The 20,835-nt window shown below is 42.6% G+C and overlaps 1 protein-coding gene across 1 annotated transcript in view; it reads left to right on the forward strand.

Annotated features, from left to right (window-relative positions):
- LOC122939250 (cytochrome P450 2C44-like) overlaps positions 1 to 20,835 on the forward strand; it is a 436,988-nt gene that overhangs the window by 238,759 nt on the left and 177,394 nt on the right. The window contains exon 5 of the mRNA XM_044295290.1: positions 18,048 to 18,208. Coding sequence (XP_044151225.1) covers positions 18,048 to 18,208 — 161 coding nt within the window. The remainder of the gene's footprint in view (positions 1 to 18,047; positions 18,209 to 20,835) is intronic.

The following is a 20,835-nucleotide window of genomic DNA, read 5'->3' on the forward strand; positions in this document are numbered from 1 at the left end:
ACAAGTAAATATACAGGAAAGAATGTTTTCAATTTTAATGCTCACCAGCAGGCCCTCACATCTGATTTTTTAAAGGGTCTGTTCACAGCAGGCCCTCACATCTAATTTTTTTTTGCTAACCAGCAGGCCCTCATATCTAATTTTTTTTAGGGTCCGCTCACCAGCAGGCCCTCACATCTAATTTTTTACAGGGTCCGCTCACCAGCAGGCCCTCACATCTAATTATGTACAGGGTCCACTCACCAGCAGGCCCTCACATCTAATTTTTTACAGGGTCCGCTCATCAGCAGGCCCTCACATCAAATTTTTTACAGGGTCCGCTCACCAGCAGGCCCTCACATCTAATTTTTTACAGGGTCCACTCACCAGCAGGCCCTCACATCCAATTTTTTACAGGATCAGCTCACCTGCAGGCCCGCAACTCAAATTTTTACAGGGTCAGCTCACCTGCAAATCAATGTGAATGAGTCCCTCCTTTATGTGATATGTGATATACAGGTTGTATCGGAGTGCCTCTTCCTTGCAATTTTTGGCAGCACTTGCACTTTATATACAAGTAAATATACAGAAAATAATGCTTTCAATCAATTTTTCCTATAAATTCGATTTTTTTACTTTGGTTTTGTGCCTAAAACCTTAATTAGATTGTGGGCCTAGTGATCAGTTTAAGGCCTTTTAAGCAGCATCAGCAGCAGCATTGTGATAAAAATGGGTGGCAAGGTGACATGGTGTGGAGATGGCAGCATGAGGAGGCCGCATAGTGGCAAAATGAGTCTGGATAAAAGACTGAGGCCACAGATTGTTGAGAAATATGCAGATGGAAACAAATCTGCAGAGCTGTATGACAGTCACCTGCAGATTAATGCAGCAATCAAAATCAAGTTGAGTTTGTTGGTTCCACCTCAGCTCACCAGCAGGCCCGCACTTAAACTCTTTTACTAGGTCAGCTCACCTGCAGGCCCACAACTCAAATCTTTTACTGGGTCAGCTCACCTGCAAATCAATGTGAATGAGTCCCTCCTTTATGTGATATGTGATATACAGGTTGTATCGGAATGCCTCTTCCTTGTAATTTTTGGCAGCACTTGCACTTTATATACAAGTAAATATACAGGAAAGAATGTTTTCAATTTTAATGCTCATCAGCAGGCCCTCACATCTGAATTTTTAAAGGGTCTGCTAACCAGCAGGCCCTCACATCTAATTTTTTACAGGGTTCGCTCACCAGCAGGCCCTCACATCTAATTATGTACAGGGTCCACTCACCAGCAGGCCCTCACATCTAATTTTTTACAGGGTCCGCTCATCAGCAGGCCCTCACATCTAATTTTTTACAGGGTCCACTCACCAGCAGGCCCTCACATCCAATTTTTTACAGGGTCAGCTCACCTGCAGGCCCACAACTCAAATTTTTACAGGGTCAGCTCACCTGCAAATCAATGTGAATGAGTCCCTCCTTTATGTGATATGTGATATACAGGTTGTATAGAGTGCCTCTTCCTTGCAATTTTTGGCAGCACTTGCACTTTATATACAAGTAAATATACAGAAAATAATGCTTTCAATCAATTTTTCCTATAAATTCGATTTTTTACTTTGGTTTTGTGCCTAAAACCTTAATTAGATTGTGGGCCTAGTGATCAGTTTAAGGCCTTTTAAGCAGCATCAGCAGCAGCATTGTGATAAAAATGGGTGGCAAGGTGACATGATGTGGAGATGGCAGCATGAGGAGGCCACATAGTGGCAAAATGAGTCTGGATAAAAGACTGACGCCACAGATTGTTGAGAAATATGCAGATGGAAACAAATCTGCAGAGCTGTATGACAGTCACCTGCAGATTAATGCAGCGATCAAAATCAAATTGAGTTTGTTGGTTCCACCTCAGATCACCAGCAGGCCCGCACTTAAACTCTTTTACTGGGTCAGCTCACCTGCAGGCCCGCAACTCAAATCTTTTACTGGGTCAGCTCACCCGCAGGCACTCACATATAATGTTTTACAGGGTCAGCTCACCAGCAAGCCTGCATCTAAAATCTTTTACAGGGTTAGCTCACTTGCAGGCCCGCAACTCATGCTGCCTTGTTTTGGAGTAGTAGCCGTAGCTGTTTATCAGGCTCACTCTCCGAAATCGAACAATGATTCCCCGTTACCGGTGGTCACCATGTTAGGCACATAAAAGAAAATTGAAAGTTGATAGGGAAGATATCAAAATGGATCGTGAACATCACTGGGACGTGGGCCTCTCCTGTATAACGTTTCCTCATCTAAAATACTGCAGTGATATTTCCTGCCATTTTTTTATTACTCATTCCAATAACAGGGCATCTTAAGAGTCCTGTATTGTTATTTATCATCACTACCTCCATGAGTCAGGAGTGTGTGATTTGCACGCCACCCGCTTGCCTTCCTTGGGTGTAGTAGCCGTTTATCAGGCTCCCTCGCTGAAATCAAACACTGATGCCCGTTACCTGTAGTTTACAATGGTTTTGGACTGACAATTACATCAAAAGTTGATAGGCCAGACATCCGAATGGATCGTCGCCGTCACGGGGACGTGCCATCTGCCCCAGATTAACTAGAGTCACCAAAGCGGCAGCAGGCCACCACCCATAATGTTTTAGATCGTCAGATCAGCAGGCCCTTGCTCCTAATGTTTTTGAGGGTCACCAGTAGACCATCAATCATAATTTTTAAAGGGTGTGTATGATGCCCTCCTTTATGTTTAACTAAGGGTGTATCGGTGCCTCTTCCTTGTAATATTTGGCAGCACTTGCACTTTATATACAAGTAAATTTTCACAATATAATGTTTTCTTTAAATTTTTCCTCTAAAATCGAATTATTGGTTTTGTGCCTATTATTGTCATTATGTAAAAGTTGCATACTATTCGGACAACATAGTTCCCAGCAGCGACCAGCGAGTGCAAGATGCATCCATACATCCTCCCCATGCTGTTACAGAACCATTTCGGTGGTGTTACCAACAATTTCTGACATTTTCTTATGAACCAGGCACCCTCCCCTCTTCAGGGCTTTTCCTTGATCTAGCACAGAAAACCATGAACTTCCTCCTAGGCTGTCCAGCATGTCTTGGATCCTAAGGATTGGATGGACTTCTGGTTCAATTCCGTGTAATCGCAACACAGTCTTAAAGAGGACCTTTCACTCGTATACAAACTAAAAACTAACTCTATCTGTGGGCAGAGCGGCGCCCAGGGGTCCCCCTGCACTTACTAGTATGCCTGGGCACCGCTCCGTTTGCCCGGTATAGGCTCCGGTGTCTCAGCTCCGTCTGTTGTACTGGACTGATTTTTTGTAGGAGGTGTGTCCCTTGCTGCAGCACTGGCCAATCGCAGCGCACAGCTCATAGCCAGTCTATGAGCTGTGTGTTGCGATTGGCCAGCACTGCAGCAAGGGACACGCCTCCTACAAAAAATCAGTCCAATACAACAGACGGAGCTGAGATACCGGAGCCTATAACGGGCGAACGGAGCGGCACCCAGGCACCCACAGATAGAGTTAGTTTTTTGTTTGTATACAAGTGAAAGGTCCTCTTTAAGACTGTGTTGCGATTACACGGAATTGAACCAGAAGTCCATCCAGATAGAGTTAGGTTTTTAGTTTGTATACGAGTGAAAGGTCCTCTTTAAACTACCATCCTTCTTTCTCACGCACACAATGGGTGAAGAGTATGATGATTTTGACTCTGCGATCCATCCATGGTTCAGAAGATCCTGCAGATATTTTTTCTCCTCCTGGTGTAGTGGCCTTGGAACTGACATGTAAGTTCTTCTAACTGGTATATTGTTTTTAAGGCGCAATTTTAATTGTAGGGGAGGGATGCATCCAATGTCAGAATCATCTTTAGCATAGGTGTGGCATTCTTCCCTTAGCAACGACCTCCCCCTGCTTCCAACTCGTCTCCTCCTTCTCTCTGTCTCCCCATCTGAATTTTCCCCCTGTTCTTCTTCTCTTCGAGCGGGCACCCACGTGACATCCACAGACACATCATCATCATCAACCGCTTCACTTGTATCTGACACCTCAGCAAAGGAAGCAGCAACGGGTACAACATCATCATCACACTGTACATCCATGTGTGTAATGCTGCCTGACTGAGCTATATCCCTGTTATCTACATCCCCTGGCAATAATGGTTGCGCGTCAATAATTTCATCCAACTGATGTGTAAATAACTCCTCTGAGGGATCAAGTGTGGTGGCTGTGGTGGTAGTGGTGGTGGTGGCGGCGGGCAGGAGAGTGGTGACCAAAGCTGAGCTGGAGGAGGATCGTGCGTCAAGGTTCTTAGCGGAAGCTGTTGAAGATTGGGCGTCCTGTGTAAGCCAGTCAACTATTTTCTCAGAGATTTTTGGGTTCAGGGTACGTGGCCTCTGAACACTGGGCATTATTCCAGGGCCAGTGGAAATCACAGCACCACGAACACGACGGCCCTTGCGGCGTGGCCTGCCTCTGCCTGTCATTTTTTATTAGATAAGTGTTACTATGCGTGCAAGGTACTGTGCCACCCTATATAAGTGGTGGGCAGTGGGCACAGTACAGTATGTGTGGGGGCCTGACACACGGGCTTGCAAATGTGATTAGATCACAGTTACATTTTAAATATAATTTTTTTTCCTGAAAGGTATTTGGGCGAATGACACCCTGTAACGGTATGAGTGCAGGCCGAACCAGCCACTAGCCAGTGGCCACAATACAGTATGTGTGGGGGCCTGACACACACGGGCTTGCAAATGTGATTAGATCACAGAAAAATATTAAATATACATTTTTTTTATCTGCAAGGTGTGCACACAGTGCTGTCTATGACTGAGCCTGCAGCCTCTCACACACGGGCAGCCAGGCAACTGCAATATATATATATGAAGAAAAAAAAAAGCAGACTGATGTACCAGCCCTGAAAAGGGCTTTTTGGGGTGCTGTCTGGACGCTGTTCTTACAGCAGATTAGTCTGTGGACACAGAACACTGCCCTAGCTAACGCTTTCCCTATGGAATCAGCAGCAGCAGCACTGTCCCTCCTCTCTCTGTGAAAGCAGATTCCGAATGAATCTAAGATGGATGCTGGCCAGCAGGTGGGAGGGTCTGGGAGGGAGGGTCTGCTGCTGATTGGCTGGAATGTGTCTGCTGACTGTGAGGTACAGGGTCAAAGTTTACTCAATGATGATGTATAGGGGGCGGACCGAACATCGCATATGTTCGCCCGCAGCAGCGAACGCGAACAAGCTATGTTTGCCGGGAACTGTTCGCCGGCGAATAGTTCGGGACATCACTTCTTGGGAGACGAATAGCAGCCGATCTTTCAATTCAATAGCTCTGAACAGGAAATTCTGTGGAGTCTCGTCACTTTTCTGAGAAATATTAAGGAGTTGTTGATACAGTTCTGAGGAATTCTCCTCCTTGTAGTGACTTTTCATGATTCGTCTAAGTTGCACTAGAGTCAGTCCAATTTTCATCTCCAGCATACGCCTAAGGCTGGTTTCACACGGGCGTTGCGGGAAAATGTACTGGTGCGTTGCGGGAACACACATGATTTTTCCACGCGAGTGCAAGACATAGTAATGCGTTTTGCACTCGCGTGAGAAAAATCGCGCATGTTTGGTACCCAAACCCGAACTTCTTCACAGAAGTTCGGGCTTGGAATCGGTGTTCTGTAGATTGTATTATTTTCCCTTATAACACGGTTATGTCACGGCGGACAAGCACTCAGACACACAGAAAAACCAACAACCAGGCTCTAGTCGAGAAACAGGGAAGGGTCACCTTCTAGCTTACCCCTGACCTCTCTCCCTGCACTGCTCAGCCCACAGGCAGACCTTAGTGATAGGAATGCTGTGTCCTCATGCCTGGACTAATACACCCTAAATTCCCTGAGATGGTGAAAAGGGGGAATAGGAGCAGCCTGCTCGCACAGAACCTGGATGGGAGAGATGACACAAACACAACTTAAACAGCAAACAACAAAATAGGCGAATAGTTCGGGACATCACTACTTGGGAGACGAATAGCAGCCGATCTTTCAATTCAATAGCATACAGGCGCGCGCGTTCACAGGATCGGAAGGTAAGCGAGTGGATCTCCAGCCTGCCAGCGGCGATCGTTCGCTGGCAGGCTGGAGATGCGATTTTTTTAAACCCTTAACAGGTATATTAGACGCTGTTTTGATAACAGCGTCTAATATACCTGCTACCTGGTCCTCTGGTGGTCTCTTTTGTTTGGATCGACCACCAGAGGAAACAGGTAGCTGTGTAAAGTAGCACCAAACACCACTACACTACACTACACCCCTCTGTCACTTTTCAACCCCTTATGAACCCCTGATCACCCCATATAGACTCCCTGATCACCCCCCTGTCATTGATCACCCCCTGTCATTGATCACCCCCCTGTAAGGCTCCATTCAGACGTCCGTATGATTTTTACGGATCCACGGATACATGGATCGGATCCGCAAAACACATACGGACGTCTGAATGGAGCTTTACAGGGGGGTGATCAATGACAGGGGGGTGATCACCCCATATAGACTCCCTGATCACCCCCCTGTCATTGATCACCCCCCTGTCATTGATCACCCCCCTGTAAGGCTCCATTCAGACATCCGTATGATTTTTACGGATCCACGGATACATGGATCGGATCCGCAAAACACATACAGACGTCTGAATGGAGCCTTACAGGGGGGTGATCAATGACAGGGGGGTGATCACCCATATAGACTCCCTGATCACCCCCCTGTCATTGATCAAGTGACCCCATTTTGGAAAGAAGACACCCCAAGGTATTCCATGAGGGGCATGGAGAGTTCCTAGAATTTTTTTATTTTTTGTCACAAGTTAGCGGAAAATGATGATTTTTATTATTTTTTTTTTTTCTAACAAAGTCTCATATTCCACTAACTTGTGACAAAAAAATAAAAAAATTCTAGGAACTCACCATGCCCCTCACGGAATACCTTGGGGTCTCTTCTTTCCAAAATGGGGTCACTTGTGGGGTAGTTATACTGCCCTGGCAATTTAGGGGCCCTAATGTGTACGAAGTAGTTTGAAATCAAAATCTGTAAAAAATGGCCGGTGAAATCCTAAAGGTGCTCTTTGGAATGTGGGCCCCTTTGCCCACCTAGGCTTCAAAAAAGTGTCACACATCTGGTATCACCATACTCAGGAGAAGTTGGGCAATGTGTTTTGGGGTGTGTTCTGGGTGAGAGAAATATCTTGGTCAAATGCCAACTTTGTGTAAAAAAATTGGAAAAGTTGTCTTTTGCAAGATATTTCTCTCACCCAGCATGGGTATATGTAAAATGTCACCCCAAAACACATTCCCCAACTTCTCCTGAGTACGGCGATACCAGATGTGTGACACTTTTTTTCAGCCTAGGTGGGCAAAGGGGCACACATTCCAAAGAGCACCTTTCGGATTTCAAAGGTCATTTTTTACAGATTTTGAAAACTACTTCTCACGCATCTGGGCCCCTAAAATGCCAGGGCAGTATAACTACCCCACAAGTGACCCCATTTTGAGAAGAAGACACCCCAAGGTATTTCGTGATGGGCATAGTGAGTTCATGGAAGTTTTTATTTTTTGTCACAAGTTAGTGGATTATGAGACTTTGTAAGAAAAAAAAAAGATTTTTTTTTTTATTTTCCGCTAACTTGTGACAAAAAAGTTCTATGAACTCAGTATGCCCATCAGTGAATACCTTAGGGTGTCTACTTTCCGAAATAGGGTCATTTGTGGGGGTTTTCTACTGTCTGGGCATTGTAGAACCTCAGGAAACATGACAGGTGCTCAGAAAGTCCGAGCTGCTTCAAAAAGCGGAAATTCACATTTTTGTACCATAGTTTGTAAACGCTATAACTTTTACCCAAACCATTTTTTTTACCCAAACATTTATTTTTTATCAAAGACATGTAGAACAATAAATTTAGCGAAAAATTTATATATGGATGTCGTTCTTTTTGCAAAAATTTACAACTGAAAGTGAAAAATTTAATTTTTTTGCAAAAAAATCGTTAAATTTCGATTAATAACAAAAAAAGTAAAAATGTCAGCAGGAATGAAATACCACTAAATGAAAGCTCTATTAGTGAGAAGAAAAGGAGGTAAAATTTATTTGGGTGGTAAGTTGCATGACCGAGCAATAAACGGTGAAAGTAGTGTAGTGCAGAAGTGTAAAAAGTGGCCTGGTCATTAAGGGGGTTTCAGCTAGGGGGGTTGAAGTGGTTAACAGTAGGGACATTATATAACTGTTTTAAATACCTATTTTGGCCTCTCTGCTTCCATAAATCACAGCTCTTAGTGGAGTGAATGTCTGTTCAGCTTGTCTCCTCTGGTGTAATGATTCTAGAAGCTCCTGCTAGGGGAATTTCCCACACAGGCTGTGTGTGAGGCTAGCTGTGATTGGTCGAGACTCCTACCCAGCAACAACAGTTTAACTCTATGCTTTTTGTTGTTTCTGTTGTGTCATTTAGCTTACCTTACATATTATCTTTTCTGCTTCTGTGAACACAATATATACAGGTCCTTCTCAAAAAATTTGCATATTGTGATAAAGTTCATTATTTTCTGTAATGTACTGATAAACATTAGACTTTCATATATTTTAGATTCATTACACACCAACTGAAGTAGTTCAAGCCTTTTATTGTTTTAATATTGATGATTTTGGCCACAGCTCATGAAAACACAAATTTCCTATCTCAAAAAATTTGCATATTTCATCCGACCAATAAAAGAAAAGTGTTTTTAATACCAAAAAAGTCAACCTTCAAATAATTATGTTCAGTTATGCACTCAATACTTGGTCGGGAATCCTTTTGCAGAAATGACTGCTTCAATGCGGCGTGGCATGGAGGCAATCAGCCTGTGGCACTGCTGAGGTGTTATGGAGGCCCAGGATGCTTCGATAGCGGCCTTAAGCTCATCCAGAGTGTTGGGTCTTGTGTCTCTTAACATTCTCTTCCCAATATCCCACAGATTCTCTATGGGGTTCAGGTTAGGAGAGTTGGCAGGCCAATTGAGCCGAGTAATACCATGGTCAGTAAACCATTTACCAGTGGTTTTGGCACTGTGAGCAGGTGCCAGGTCGTGCTGAAAAATGAAATCTTCATCTCCATAAAGCTTTTCAGCAGATGGAAGCATGAAGTGCTCCAAAATCTCCTGATAGCTAGCTGCATTGACCCTGCCCTTGATAAAACACAGTGGACCAACACCAGCAGCTAACATGGCACCCCAGACCATCACTGACTGTGGGTACTTGACACTGGACTTCAGGCATTTTGGCATTTCCCTCTCCCCAGACTTCCTCCAGACTCTGGCACCTTGATTTCCAAATGACATGCAACAGTCCAGTGCTGCTTCTCTGTAGCCCAGGTCAGGCGCTTCTGCCGCTGTTTCTGGTTCAAAAGTGTCTTGACCTGGGGAATGCGGCACCAGTAGCCCATTTCCAGCACACGCCTGTACACGGTGGCTCTGGATGTTTCTACTCCAGACTCAGTCCACTGCTTCCGCAGGTCTCCCAAGGTCTGGAATCGGTCCTTCTCCACAATCTTCCTCAGGGTCCGGTCACCTCTTCTCGTTGTGCAGCGTTTTCTGCCACACTTTTTCCTTCCCACAGACTTCCCACTGAGGTGCCTTGATACAGCACTCTGGGAACAGCCTATTCGTTCAGAAATTTCTTTCTGTGTCTTACCCTCTTGCTTGAGGGTGTCAATGATGGCCTTCTGGACAGCAGTCAGGTCGGCAGTCTTACCCATGATTGCGGTTTTGAGTAATGAACCAGGCTGGGAGTTTTTAAAAGCCTCAGGAATCTTTTGCAGGTGTTTAGAGTTAATTAGTTGATTCAGATGATTAGGTTAATAGCTCGTTTAGAGAACCTTTTCATAATATGCTAATTTTTTGAGATAGGAATTTTGGGTTTTCATGAGCTGTAGCCAAAATCATCAATATTAAAACAATAAAAGGCTTGAACTACTTCAGTTGGTGTGTAATGAATCTAAAATATATGAAAGTCTAATGTTTATCAGTACATTACAGAAAATAATGAACTTTATCACAGTATGCTAATTTTTTGAGAAGGACCTGTATAACAGTTATTTGACATCCAAACATGAAGTCACTGTAAATAACTCTGCTTTTGTCTTTAACACACAAACATAGGAACTGTATTAAGGTCATTGGCAGGTTTAGCTGTATCAACATATAAGCTATATTAACAACCTAGGACAGGTCTTAGCTGTCCAGCTACAATCAGTATGATACTTTGTTCCTGATCTTAGACTCATGCTGCAGTAATGGAGTCTCCGTTTATTCCAGACCGTCACGTGGGTATCTTTTTACTGTTCTGCTTTGCGTTATTGAACTGTTGTATAACACTAGTCAGACAGTCTAACAATAATTCAGAAGTCAAGAAACGTGAGATATTAGATCTGTGTGTATTCTTTGTTCTGAATAACTTTGTAAAACTACAACATAAGCACAAACAAAACATATGTGTCAGTACATTAAACATTATACAACAGCTTCATTCCATCAGTGAGAGTACTCACGGACAATTCCATCATAAGTCCAGGAATAGCTAAGAGCTCCACTGTATGATGCTTGCTTAATCCAGAAGCAATCACAAAATGTAGGATAGGAGGTTCCAGGTTAACCACCTCACATCCGCCCATAGGATATAAACATCCTATGGGTGGATGTTTAACTCTGAATGGACGTTCTGGAACAGAGATCGCAGCTGCACACTAATCGTGCAGCTGCAGAGTGGGTTGCCTGCTGTCAGTGACAGCAGGGCAACCCAAAGAGAAGGCAGGGACAGTTTCCAGGTGTCCCTGCTTTCTAGATCTACGCATACACAGTGTTTGCAAAGCGGTGTGTATACAGATCAGGAAGCGCAGTCCCGGCCCGGTGGTCATGTGACCGCCGGGGCCGGGAGAGTGCAGGAACTGTCGGGTCTTACATAGACCTCGATCAGCCCTGCACTGAGGCTGTACAGCCTCTCTGGGGGGTGTATTTCCCCTGTAACTGGGGCTACTAGGTCAGTCCCAGTTACAGTAGAAATCAATATTGAAAAACAAAATATATGAAGTCAAATGTCCCCAAGAGGTTTTGTATTACACAAAGTCTAAAATAAAAAATAGAAAAATAAAGTGTTTTATAAAAAAATAAAAATATAGTTTCAAATGAAAAAAAAAATCCCAAATTAAGCAATTAAAAATAAATATTAAAAATAGGAAAAAATAAATAAAATAGATATATTTTGTATTGCCATGTCCTTGACGGCCGGCTCTATAAATATATCACCCCGTCTTATAAACACCATAAAAAATGAAAACTGTGTAAAAATAAAAGAAGCCATTTTTGTCACCTTACATCACAAAAATTGCAACACCAAGTGATCAAAAAGGCGTATGTCCTAGAAATAAGTCCCAAAAAATTAGCCTCTAAATAAGAAAATCGCTCAAAATTTTTTAAAAACTATAGCTCTCAGAACATGGAGACATTAAAATATCATTTTTTTTGTTAACAAAATGCTGTTATTGTGTAAAACATAAGTAAATAAAAAAGTATACATATTAGGTATTGCCACATTTGTAAGAACCTGCTCTATAAAAATATCACATGACCTAACCTCACAAAAAGTGTAATATCAAGTGATTAAAAATTCATATGCACCCCAAAATAGTGCCAATCAAACCATGATTTCATCCCGCAAAAAAATAAGACCCTACCTATGGAGACACCAAAACATGATTTTTTTTTGTTTCAAAAATTATATTATTGTGTAAAACTTAAATATATAAATAAGTATGCATATTAGGTATTGCCGCATCTGTAACAACCTGCTGTGGCGAAACCAACCTCGCCACAGTGTTTTGGAGGGGGCTGTTTACCAGCCTCCTGCCCTGGGATTATGGTCCCTTAAGTTATTGGGTCTTAAGGCACTTGGGACGGAGCCCTCTGTCCCTGGATTGCATCCTTTGCCTTACTTGCTTGGATGAAGCACATGGTGAGAACAATAGATAGCGGCCATTTTAACTCACAGACACTGTTCTGACTTTCCCACACGGTGCTATCTTGCCTGTATTTGGTGCACAGAGACATCATTCAGTAGTTTGAAACTACCAAACAGGGGACACATTTATTAGTGACTATTTTCTGTATAACTTGTATATTTTCAGTGTAACTGTATCTTCCAAACTACTGAACGGATGTGGGTGAATTTTGGACATGTGGTTCACCCAGATCCCCCGGTTCCGAGGATATATTGGTTATGGGGTTATTGCATGTTTTGGGGTTCCTGTGATATGTTTTATAAAACTGTATTTCTCTGCCTTTGATAATTATATTCGCCCTTGTGTTCAAATAATCATCATCGGCAGAGGGGAGGATTTTGTGTGGGTGTGTTTCTATTGTCCCATTGTCCCATTGTGTGTTTAAATGGTGATATCTGTCCTGTTGTCTCCACATGTGTATTGGCGATTTCCCTTTGTCCTGAGAGATAATTGGATTGGTCTCGGTTGTCTCCGGGACAGAGAGGAGGAAACCATGATGCATTGTGGGGATGTGTTGTATCTGTCCTATATTTGCAACAACTAATAAAAACCAGGCTGGGTGTGCCAGCACTTCAGAGCACTGCTTGACCCTCAACACGGAGCCTTGTCTCGTTATTGGGGGGATTCCCTGTATGCTGTTGGAGACTGATTGCCAGGAGTGTAAGCTGACTGATACGCTTTTCCTGTTCGTCTGCTGACAGCTATTCGCGAGTTTCCAGTTTGGAGTGCTATCTTGTATCCAGTTCGGGAGGTTGGTGTTCTGCAGTAGCTGTGCCTGTCTCTCGGAAAGGGGCATATCGTCTAAACGGATTTTAACCCCTTGTCTGCTGAAACGGTCCATTACACCTGCATTATAAAAATACCAAATGACCTAACCCCTCAGATGAACACTGCAAAAAAAATCTAACAAAAACGGTGTCAAAAGCCATTTTATGTCACCTTACATCACAAAAAGTGTAATAGCAAGCGATCAAAAAGTCATATGCATCCAAAAATAGTGCCAATCAAACCGACATCTCATCCCAGAAAAAATTATACCCTACCTAAGACAATCGCCCAAAAAAAAAATAATAATATGACTCTCAGACTATGGAGTCACTAAAACATAATTTTTTGTTTGTTTTAAAAATTATATTAATATGTAAAACTTAAATAAATAAAAGAAAGTATACATATTAGGTATTGCCTCATCCGTAACAACCGGCTCTATAAAAATATCACATGACCTAACCTCTCAGGTGAACACCGTATAAAAAATAAACTAAAAACGGTGTCAAAAATCCATTTTTTGTCACCTTACGTCACAAAAATTTTTATCGCAAGCGATCAAAAAGTCATATGCACCCTAAAATAGTACCAATAAAACCATCATCTAATCCTGCAAAAATTATACCCTACCTAAGACAATCGCCTAGAAAATAAAAGCTATGTCTCTCAGACTATGGAGACACTAAAATATTATTGTGTAAAACTTAAATACATTTTAAAAAATTATACATACTGTATTAGGTATAGCCGCATCTGTAAGAACCTGCTGCATAAAAATATCACATAATCTAACCGGTCAGATGAACATTGTAAATAGCAAAAAATTAAAAATGTGCCAAAACAGCTATTTCTTGTTACCTTGCCTCACATAAAGTATATCATACAGCGACCAAAAATCATATGTACCCTAAAATAGTACCAACAAAACTGCCACATTACCCATAGTTTACAAAATGGGGTCACTTTTTTGGAGTTTCTACTCTAGGGGTGCATCAGGGGGGCTTCAAATGTGACATGCTGTCAAAAAAACAGCCCAGCAAAATCTGCCTTCCAAAAACCACATGGCGCTCTTTCCTTCTGCGCCCTGCCGTGTGCCCATACAGCAGTTTATGACCACATATGGGGTGTTTCTGTAAACTACAGAATTAGGGCAATAAATATTGAGTTTTGTTTGGCTGTTAACCCTTGCTTTGTTAGTGGAAAAATGGATTCAAATAGAAAATTTTCCCAAAAAGTAAAATTCTGAAATTTCATCTCCATTTTCCTTTAATTTTTGTGAAACAACTAAAGGGTTAACAAAGTTTGCAAAATCAGTTTTAAATACCGTCAGGAGTGTAGTTTCTTAAATGGGGTCACTTTTTTGGAATTGCTACTCTAGGGGTACATCAGGGGATCTTCAAATGGGCCATGGTGTAAAAAAAAAAACAGTCCAGCAAAATCTGCCTTCCAATAAAACGTAAGGCGTTCCTTTCCTACTGCGCCCTGCCATGTGTCCATACAGCAGTTTATGACAATATATGTTTCTGTAAACTACAGAATCAGGGAAATAAATATTGTGTTTTGTTTGGCTAATTCATGACTCATGAACAGTGCCCTCTATTAGTTGAATAGTGTTATGACAAGACTATTCGCTGAGATCATATTCGCTATAGTGCTCTATATTCGTTTTTTAGAATATTCGTAATATTCTAGAAAATTAATATATAGCAGTATAGTGAATATTATGTAATAATTATAAAGTAAGTCAGTGATAATAGGTGACACTGGAAAAGCTGGGTAATAACTCAGTGTAGATAGTTATTACCCAGCTTTCCCAGTGTCCATATTTTATCACTGAGTTATTACCCAGTTTACCAGTGTCAGATATCATCCTAGTGTAGAGCGCAAATATTCTAATCGCAAATTTTCCATGCAAAAGGCTACACTAATATTCTTGTCAGAAGACTATTAATCCAATAGATGGCGCTATTGAGTTATAAACCACGCCCTCTATTGGTTTCATAGTCTTCTGACAAAACTATTTGTCTTATTCATAAGTTTGTCAAACCAATAGAGGTCGCTGTTTATAACTCAATAGCGCCATCTATTGGTTTTCATAGTCTTATGACAGCTGAAACACAAGGCAGATTCTGCTCATTTGCATGTCTTTCCCATATTCACATGTTTATGCAAATTAGTTTTCACATGACAAAACTGTATAGAAAGGTTAAAGGCAACCTGTCACTGGGATTTTGTGTATAGAGCTGAGGACATGGGTTGCTAGATGGCCGCTAGCACATCCGCAATACCCAGTCCCCATAGCTCTGTGTGCTTTTATTGTGTAAAAAAAACTATTTGATACATATGCAAATTAAGCTGAGATGAGTCCTGTCCCTGAGATGAGTCATGGATAGATTGATGACTTGCACATACCTGGCTTTTGTCATATAGCCTTTGTGTGGTTGTCTATTGTATGTCGTACATAATAGGAGTCTAAGATGCATCCAGCTATCCTCTTAATGCTGTTTCCAAACCATTTTGATGGGGTTTCCATCAATTTCTAACCATTTTTTTATGAACCAGACACCTTCTTCTCTTCCGAGCAGGGGGTGCCTGGTTGTCTCCCATAGACTTCCATTATACTCGGGTGCTCGGCCGAGCACACAAATATAGCAATGTGTACTTTGGTGCTCGATCATCACTACTTCAGGGATGTACTATCCAAAATGGGTCACTTTTTTGGCGTTTCTACTCTAGAGGTGCATCAGGGGAGGTTTCAAATGGGACATGGTGTCAAAAAAACAGTTTAGCCAAATCTGCCTTCCAAAAACTATATGGCGTTCCTTTCCTTCTGCGCCCTGCCGTGAGGCCATACAGCAGTTTACAACCAAATATGGGGTGTTTCTGTAAACTAAAAAATCAGGGCAATAAATATTAAGTTTAGTTTGGCTGTTAACCCTTGCTTTGTTAGTGGAAAAAAAGGACTACAATGTAAAATCTCCCCAAAAAAGTGAAACTCTGAAAATTCCTCTCCATTTTCTATTAATTCTTGTGAAACACATAAAGGGTTAACAATAGGGATGAGCGAACCCGAACTGTATAGTTCGGGTTCATACCGAATTTTGGGGTGTTCGTGACACGGTGTTCGTCGCTTTCTTGGCGCTTTTTGAAAGGCTGCAAAGCAGCCAATCAACAAGCGTCATGCTACTTGCCCCAAGAGGCCGTCACAGCCATGCCTACTATTGGCATGGCTGTGATTGGCCAGAGCACCATGTGACCCAGCCTCTATTTAAGCTGGAGTCACATAGCGCCGCCCGTCACTCTGCTCTGATCAGTGTAGGGAGAGGTTGCAGCTGCTGTTAGGGCGAGATTAGGCAGATTAACTCCTCCAAAAGACTCCATCCAGTGATCGATCTGCAGCTGTGGATCATTGAGCTGCTGATACTCAATTGCTCACTGTTTTTAGGCTGCCCAGAGCGTTTGTCAGTCACTTTTTTCTGGGGTGATCGTGGCCATTTTGTGTCTTGTGGTGCGCCAGCACAAGCTGCGACCAAGTGCATTTAACCCTCAATGGTGTGGTTGTTTTTTGGCTAAAGCCTACATCAGGGTGAAGCTGTCACACCAAGTGCATTTAACCAGCAATAGTCTGTTTATTTTTTGGCCATATACTACATCAGGGGCAAGCTGCGCCTGTCACCAAGTGCATTTAACCCTCAGTAGTGTGGTTGGTCAAGCTGTCACACCAAGTGCATTTAACCATCAATAGTGTGGTTATTTTTTGGCCATATCCCAGTCTAATTCTGTCAGTAAACGTATACCTGTCACCCAGCGCCTAAATACTAGGCCTCAAGTTTATATCCAGCTAAATCTGTCGTTACTGCTGTACTGTTGTGGATGGGCAAGTTATTTAGTGTCCGTCAAAGCACAGTTTTTGTTCTGGGTTGAAATACAATTCCCAATTTAGCAATTTCCTAAATTAGTGGTTTCTGCTGTATCAGGCCTACTTTAAATACATCCCTAAAAGGGTATATCAGAATCAAGGTGCTGATAGGGTCATTCTGAATAACTTCACACACACGCTACTGTGCATTTCCAAGTCTAATTCTGTCACTAAATCTATACCTGTCACCCAGCGCCTAAATACTAGGCCTCAAATTTATATCCAGCTAAATCTGTCGTTACCGCTGTACTGTTCTGGCTGGGCAAGTTATTTAGTGTCCGTCAAAGCACATTTTTTGTTCTGGGTTGAAATACAATACCCAATTTAGCAATTTCCTAATTTAGTGGTTTCTGCTGTTTCAGAGCTATTTGAAATCTATCCCTAAAAGGGTATATAATATTCAAGGTGCACATAGGGTCATTCAGAATAACTTCACACACACGCTACTGTGCATTTCCAAGTCTAATTCCGCCAGGAAATCTATACCTGTCACCCAGCGCCTAAATACTAGGCCTCAAATTTATATTTAGCTGAATTTGAATACAATACATTGGGCCAAATAATACTTTTGTTGTTGTGGTGAACGATAACAATGAGGAAAACATCTAGTAAGGGACGCGGACGTGGACATGGTCGTGGTGGTGTTAGTGGACCCTCTGGTGCTGGGAGAGGACGTGGCCGTTCTGCCACATCCACACGTCCTAGTGTACCAACTACCTCAGGTCCCAGTAGCGGCCAGAATTTACAGCGATATATGGTGGGGCCCAATGCCGTTCTAAGGATGGTAAGGCCTGAGCAGGTACAGGCATTAGTCAATTGGGTGGCCGACAGTGGATCCAGCACGTTCACATTATCTCCCACCCAGTCTTCTGCAGAAAGCGCACAGATGGCGTCTGAAAACCAACCCCATCAGTCTGTCACATCACCCCCATGCATATCATGGAAACTGTCTGAGCCTCAAGTTATGCAGCAGTCTCTTATGCTGTTTGAAGACTCCGCTGGCAGGGTTTCCCAAGGGCATCCACCTAGCCCTTCCCCAGCGGTGAAAGACATAGACTGCACTGACGCACAACCACTTATGTTTCCTGATCATGAGGACATGGGTATACCACCTAGTGGAAAAGGACCTAACTTCATATATGGAATATGAGAGGGATCTAAAAAAGCTTGTTGGTTGTTTTCCCTGTACCCAGTTCATTCTCACATACACACTCCTACAGTATAATGTGTGCAGCAGAGACTGTTGGTGACCGGAGGTCTCATTATATAACGTTCTTTCTCTCTCTACAGGAAAACCCTTCAACCCGAGCATGCTCCTGTCCTGCGCTGTGGGAAACATCATCAGTTCCTTGCTGTTTAGGGAGCAGTTTGATTACCAGGATGAGAAGCTGCGGGAAATTATCTTGTGTTCAGCCAGATATATGACAAATCTCTCTTCTCCACTCACCACGGTAGGCTATTTTTATGCTATTATCTTCCACTTTCTCCAGGTCATCAGGATAATTTTTAGTTAAAAGGGACCTGTAACTTTAAATGTTTTTATAATGTCGGCATATTGTAAGATGTTACAAAGCTTCCATTTATTACCATTTATGAGGGACCTCGAACAATCAGTTCTATAAACAGTTTCCAATAATGGAAAGACAGCAGCTCTCCGAAGTAACAGAGAACGTCTCTGTATTCACTCCTATCGAGCTGGAGATAGACAGCTGGTGAATTATGAGACACATTGTGGATTCTTGCTATATAAGGAATGGATCCAGATTGGGCATAGAAAATAGACGTGTCGTAAATGACTAATTATCACCGAGCAAAAGGACCAACACGAGGAACCAAGTAATCATAGTATCAGATCACATCTTTATTATACAGTCAATATGGATAAAACATGCAATGCAAAAATAGATGAAGGTAGACGCACATCTACGACACTGGGGTCTAGTAAGGTGAGACCACCCTCCAGAGGAAAAAGTCAATGTCTCAAAGCAGACATCTTACCACATCCTCAGGTACTAAATAATAGTATAGCACTAAGTAAATATACATAGGTTCAAATGATAGCAGAGGTATGGGGGTCGTGTGTATGTTGTTTGGTCAGTATACCTCCACTTCATTTGAACCTAAGCCCCAAGTATAGTCATAATCATGGTGTCGCGAGAACCTCCTGTAACATAGGAAAAAAGCAGGTTGGCCAAATCAGACGTGACAGTTACAGCAGCACAGTCCTCTCTGCTCCCTCTCTGCTCTCATCACTGGGGTCAGTACGCAGGACAATCACTGAATGGTCAGTAATCGGACTCCTGTTACAGCCAGAAGCCTGGAGGACAGAGTGACCAGTGGGCACCGGGCATGAAAAATTAACCCCTACACTTCCCCAGACAACCAAGGATCCTGGCATTAACCCTTTAACTGCTCTAGGGTGATATTAACCATGAACCCTCTTTTTGCTCTTGTCTACCAGAGATGCAAACATTAACCCTTTCACTGACCTATACCTCCACAGATTGCATCATTAGCATCTCAACTGTCCTTGACCACCAGGAAGAAATTTGCTGCCCTAAGGGAAACAAACTATTGACTGATTATCTTACCAACATGTTGGATAACTTTCTTCAGCACTAGAGCGGATCAATACACAACGCGAGCTGATGAGTCCTCGTAATCATGAAGCCCCGGCTCTTAGCGTCTCCGCCATATTCCTTACTGCTGATTGTTGTACAAACCGGATTCCCAAAAAGTTGGGACACTATACAAATTGTGAATAAAAACTGAATGCAATGATGTGGAGGCGCCAACTTCTAATATTTTATTCAGAATAGAACATAAATCACGGAACAAAAGTTTAAACTGAGAAAATGTACCATTTTAAGGGAAAAATATGTTAAATCAGAATTTCATGGTGTCAACAAATCCCCAAAAAGTTGGAACACGGCCATTTTCACCACTGTGTGGCATCTCCCCTTCTTCTTACAACACTCAACAGACGTCTGGGGACCGAGGAGACCAGTTTCTCAAGTTTAGAAATAGGAATGCTCACCCATTCTTGTCTAATACAGGCCTCTAACTGTTCAATCGTCTTGGGCCTTCTTTGTTGCACCTTCCTCTTTATGATGCACCAAATGTTCTCTATAGGTGAAAGATCTGGACTGCAGACTGGCCATTTCAGTACCCGGATCCTTCTCCTACGCAGCCATGATGTTCTGATTGATGTAGAATGTGGTCTGGCATTATATTGTTGAAAAATGCAGGGTCTTCCCTGAAAGAGATGACGTCTGGATGGGAGCAGATGTTGTTCTAGAACCTGAATATATTTTTCTGCATTGATGGTGCCTTTCCAGACATGCAAGCTGCCCATGCCACACGCACTCATGCCACCCCATACCATCAGAGATGCAGGCTTCTGAACTGAGCGTTGATAACAACTTGGGTTGTCCTTGTCCTCTTTGGTCCGGATGACATGGCGTCCCAGATTTCCAAAAAGAACTTCGAATCGTGACTCGTCTGACCACAGAACAGTCTTCCATTTTGCCACACTCCATTTTAAATGATCCCTGGCCCAGTGAAAACGCCTGAGCTTGTGGATCTTGCTTAGAAATGGCTTCTTCTTTGCACTGTAGAGTTTCAGCTGGCAACGGCGGATGGCACGGTGGATTGTGTTCACTGACAATGGTTTCTGGAAGTATTCCTGAGCCCATTCTGTGATTTCCTTTACAGTAGCATTCCTGTTTGTGGTGCAGTGTCGTTTAAGGGCCTGGAGATCACGGGCATCCAGTATGGTTTTACGGCCTTGACCCTTACGCACAGAGATTGTTCCAGATTCTCTGAATCTTCGGATGATGTTCTGCACAGTTGATAATGATAGATGCAAAGTCTTTGCAATGTTTCGCTGGGTAACACCTTTCTGATATTGCTCCACTATCTTTCTGCGCAACATTGTGGGAATTGGTGATTCTCTACCCATCTTGGCTTCTGAGAGACACGGCCACTCTGAGAAGCTCTTTTTATACCCAATCATGTTGCCAATTGACCTTATTAGTGTTAATTGGTCTTCCAGCTCTTCGTTATGCTCAAATTTACT

The sequence above is a fragment of the Bufo gargarizans genome, chromosome 5 (assembly GCF_014858855.1).
Source record: "Bufo gargarizans isolate SCDJY-AF-19 chromosome 5, ASM1485885v1, whole genome shotgun sequence".
In the NCBI taxonomy this organism is placed as follows: domain Eukaryota; kingdom Metazoa; phylum Chordata; class Amphibia; order Anura; family Bufonidae; genus Bufo; species Bufo gargarizans.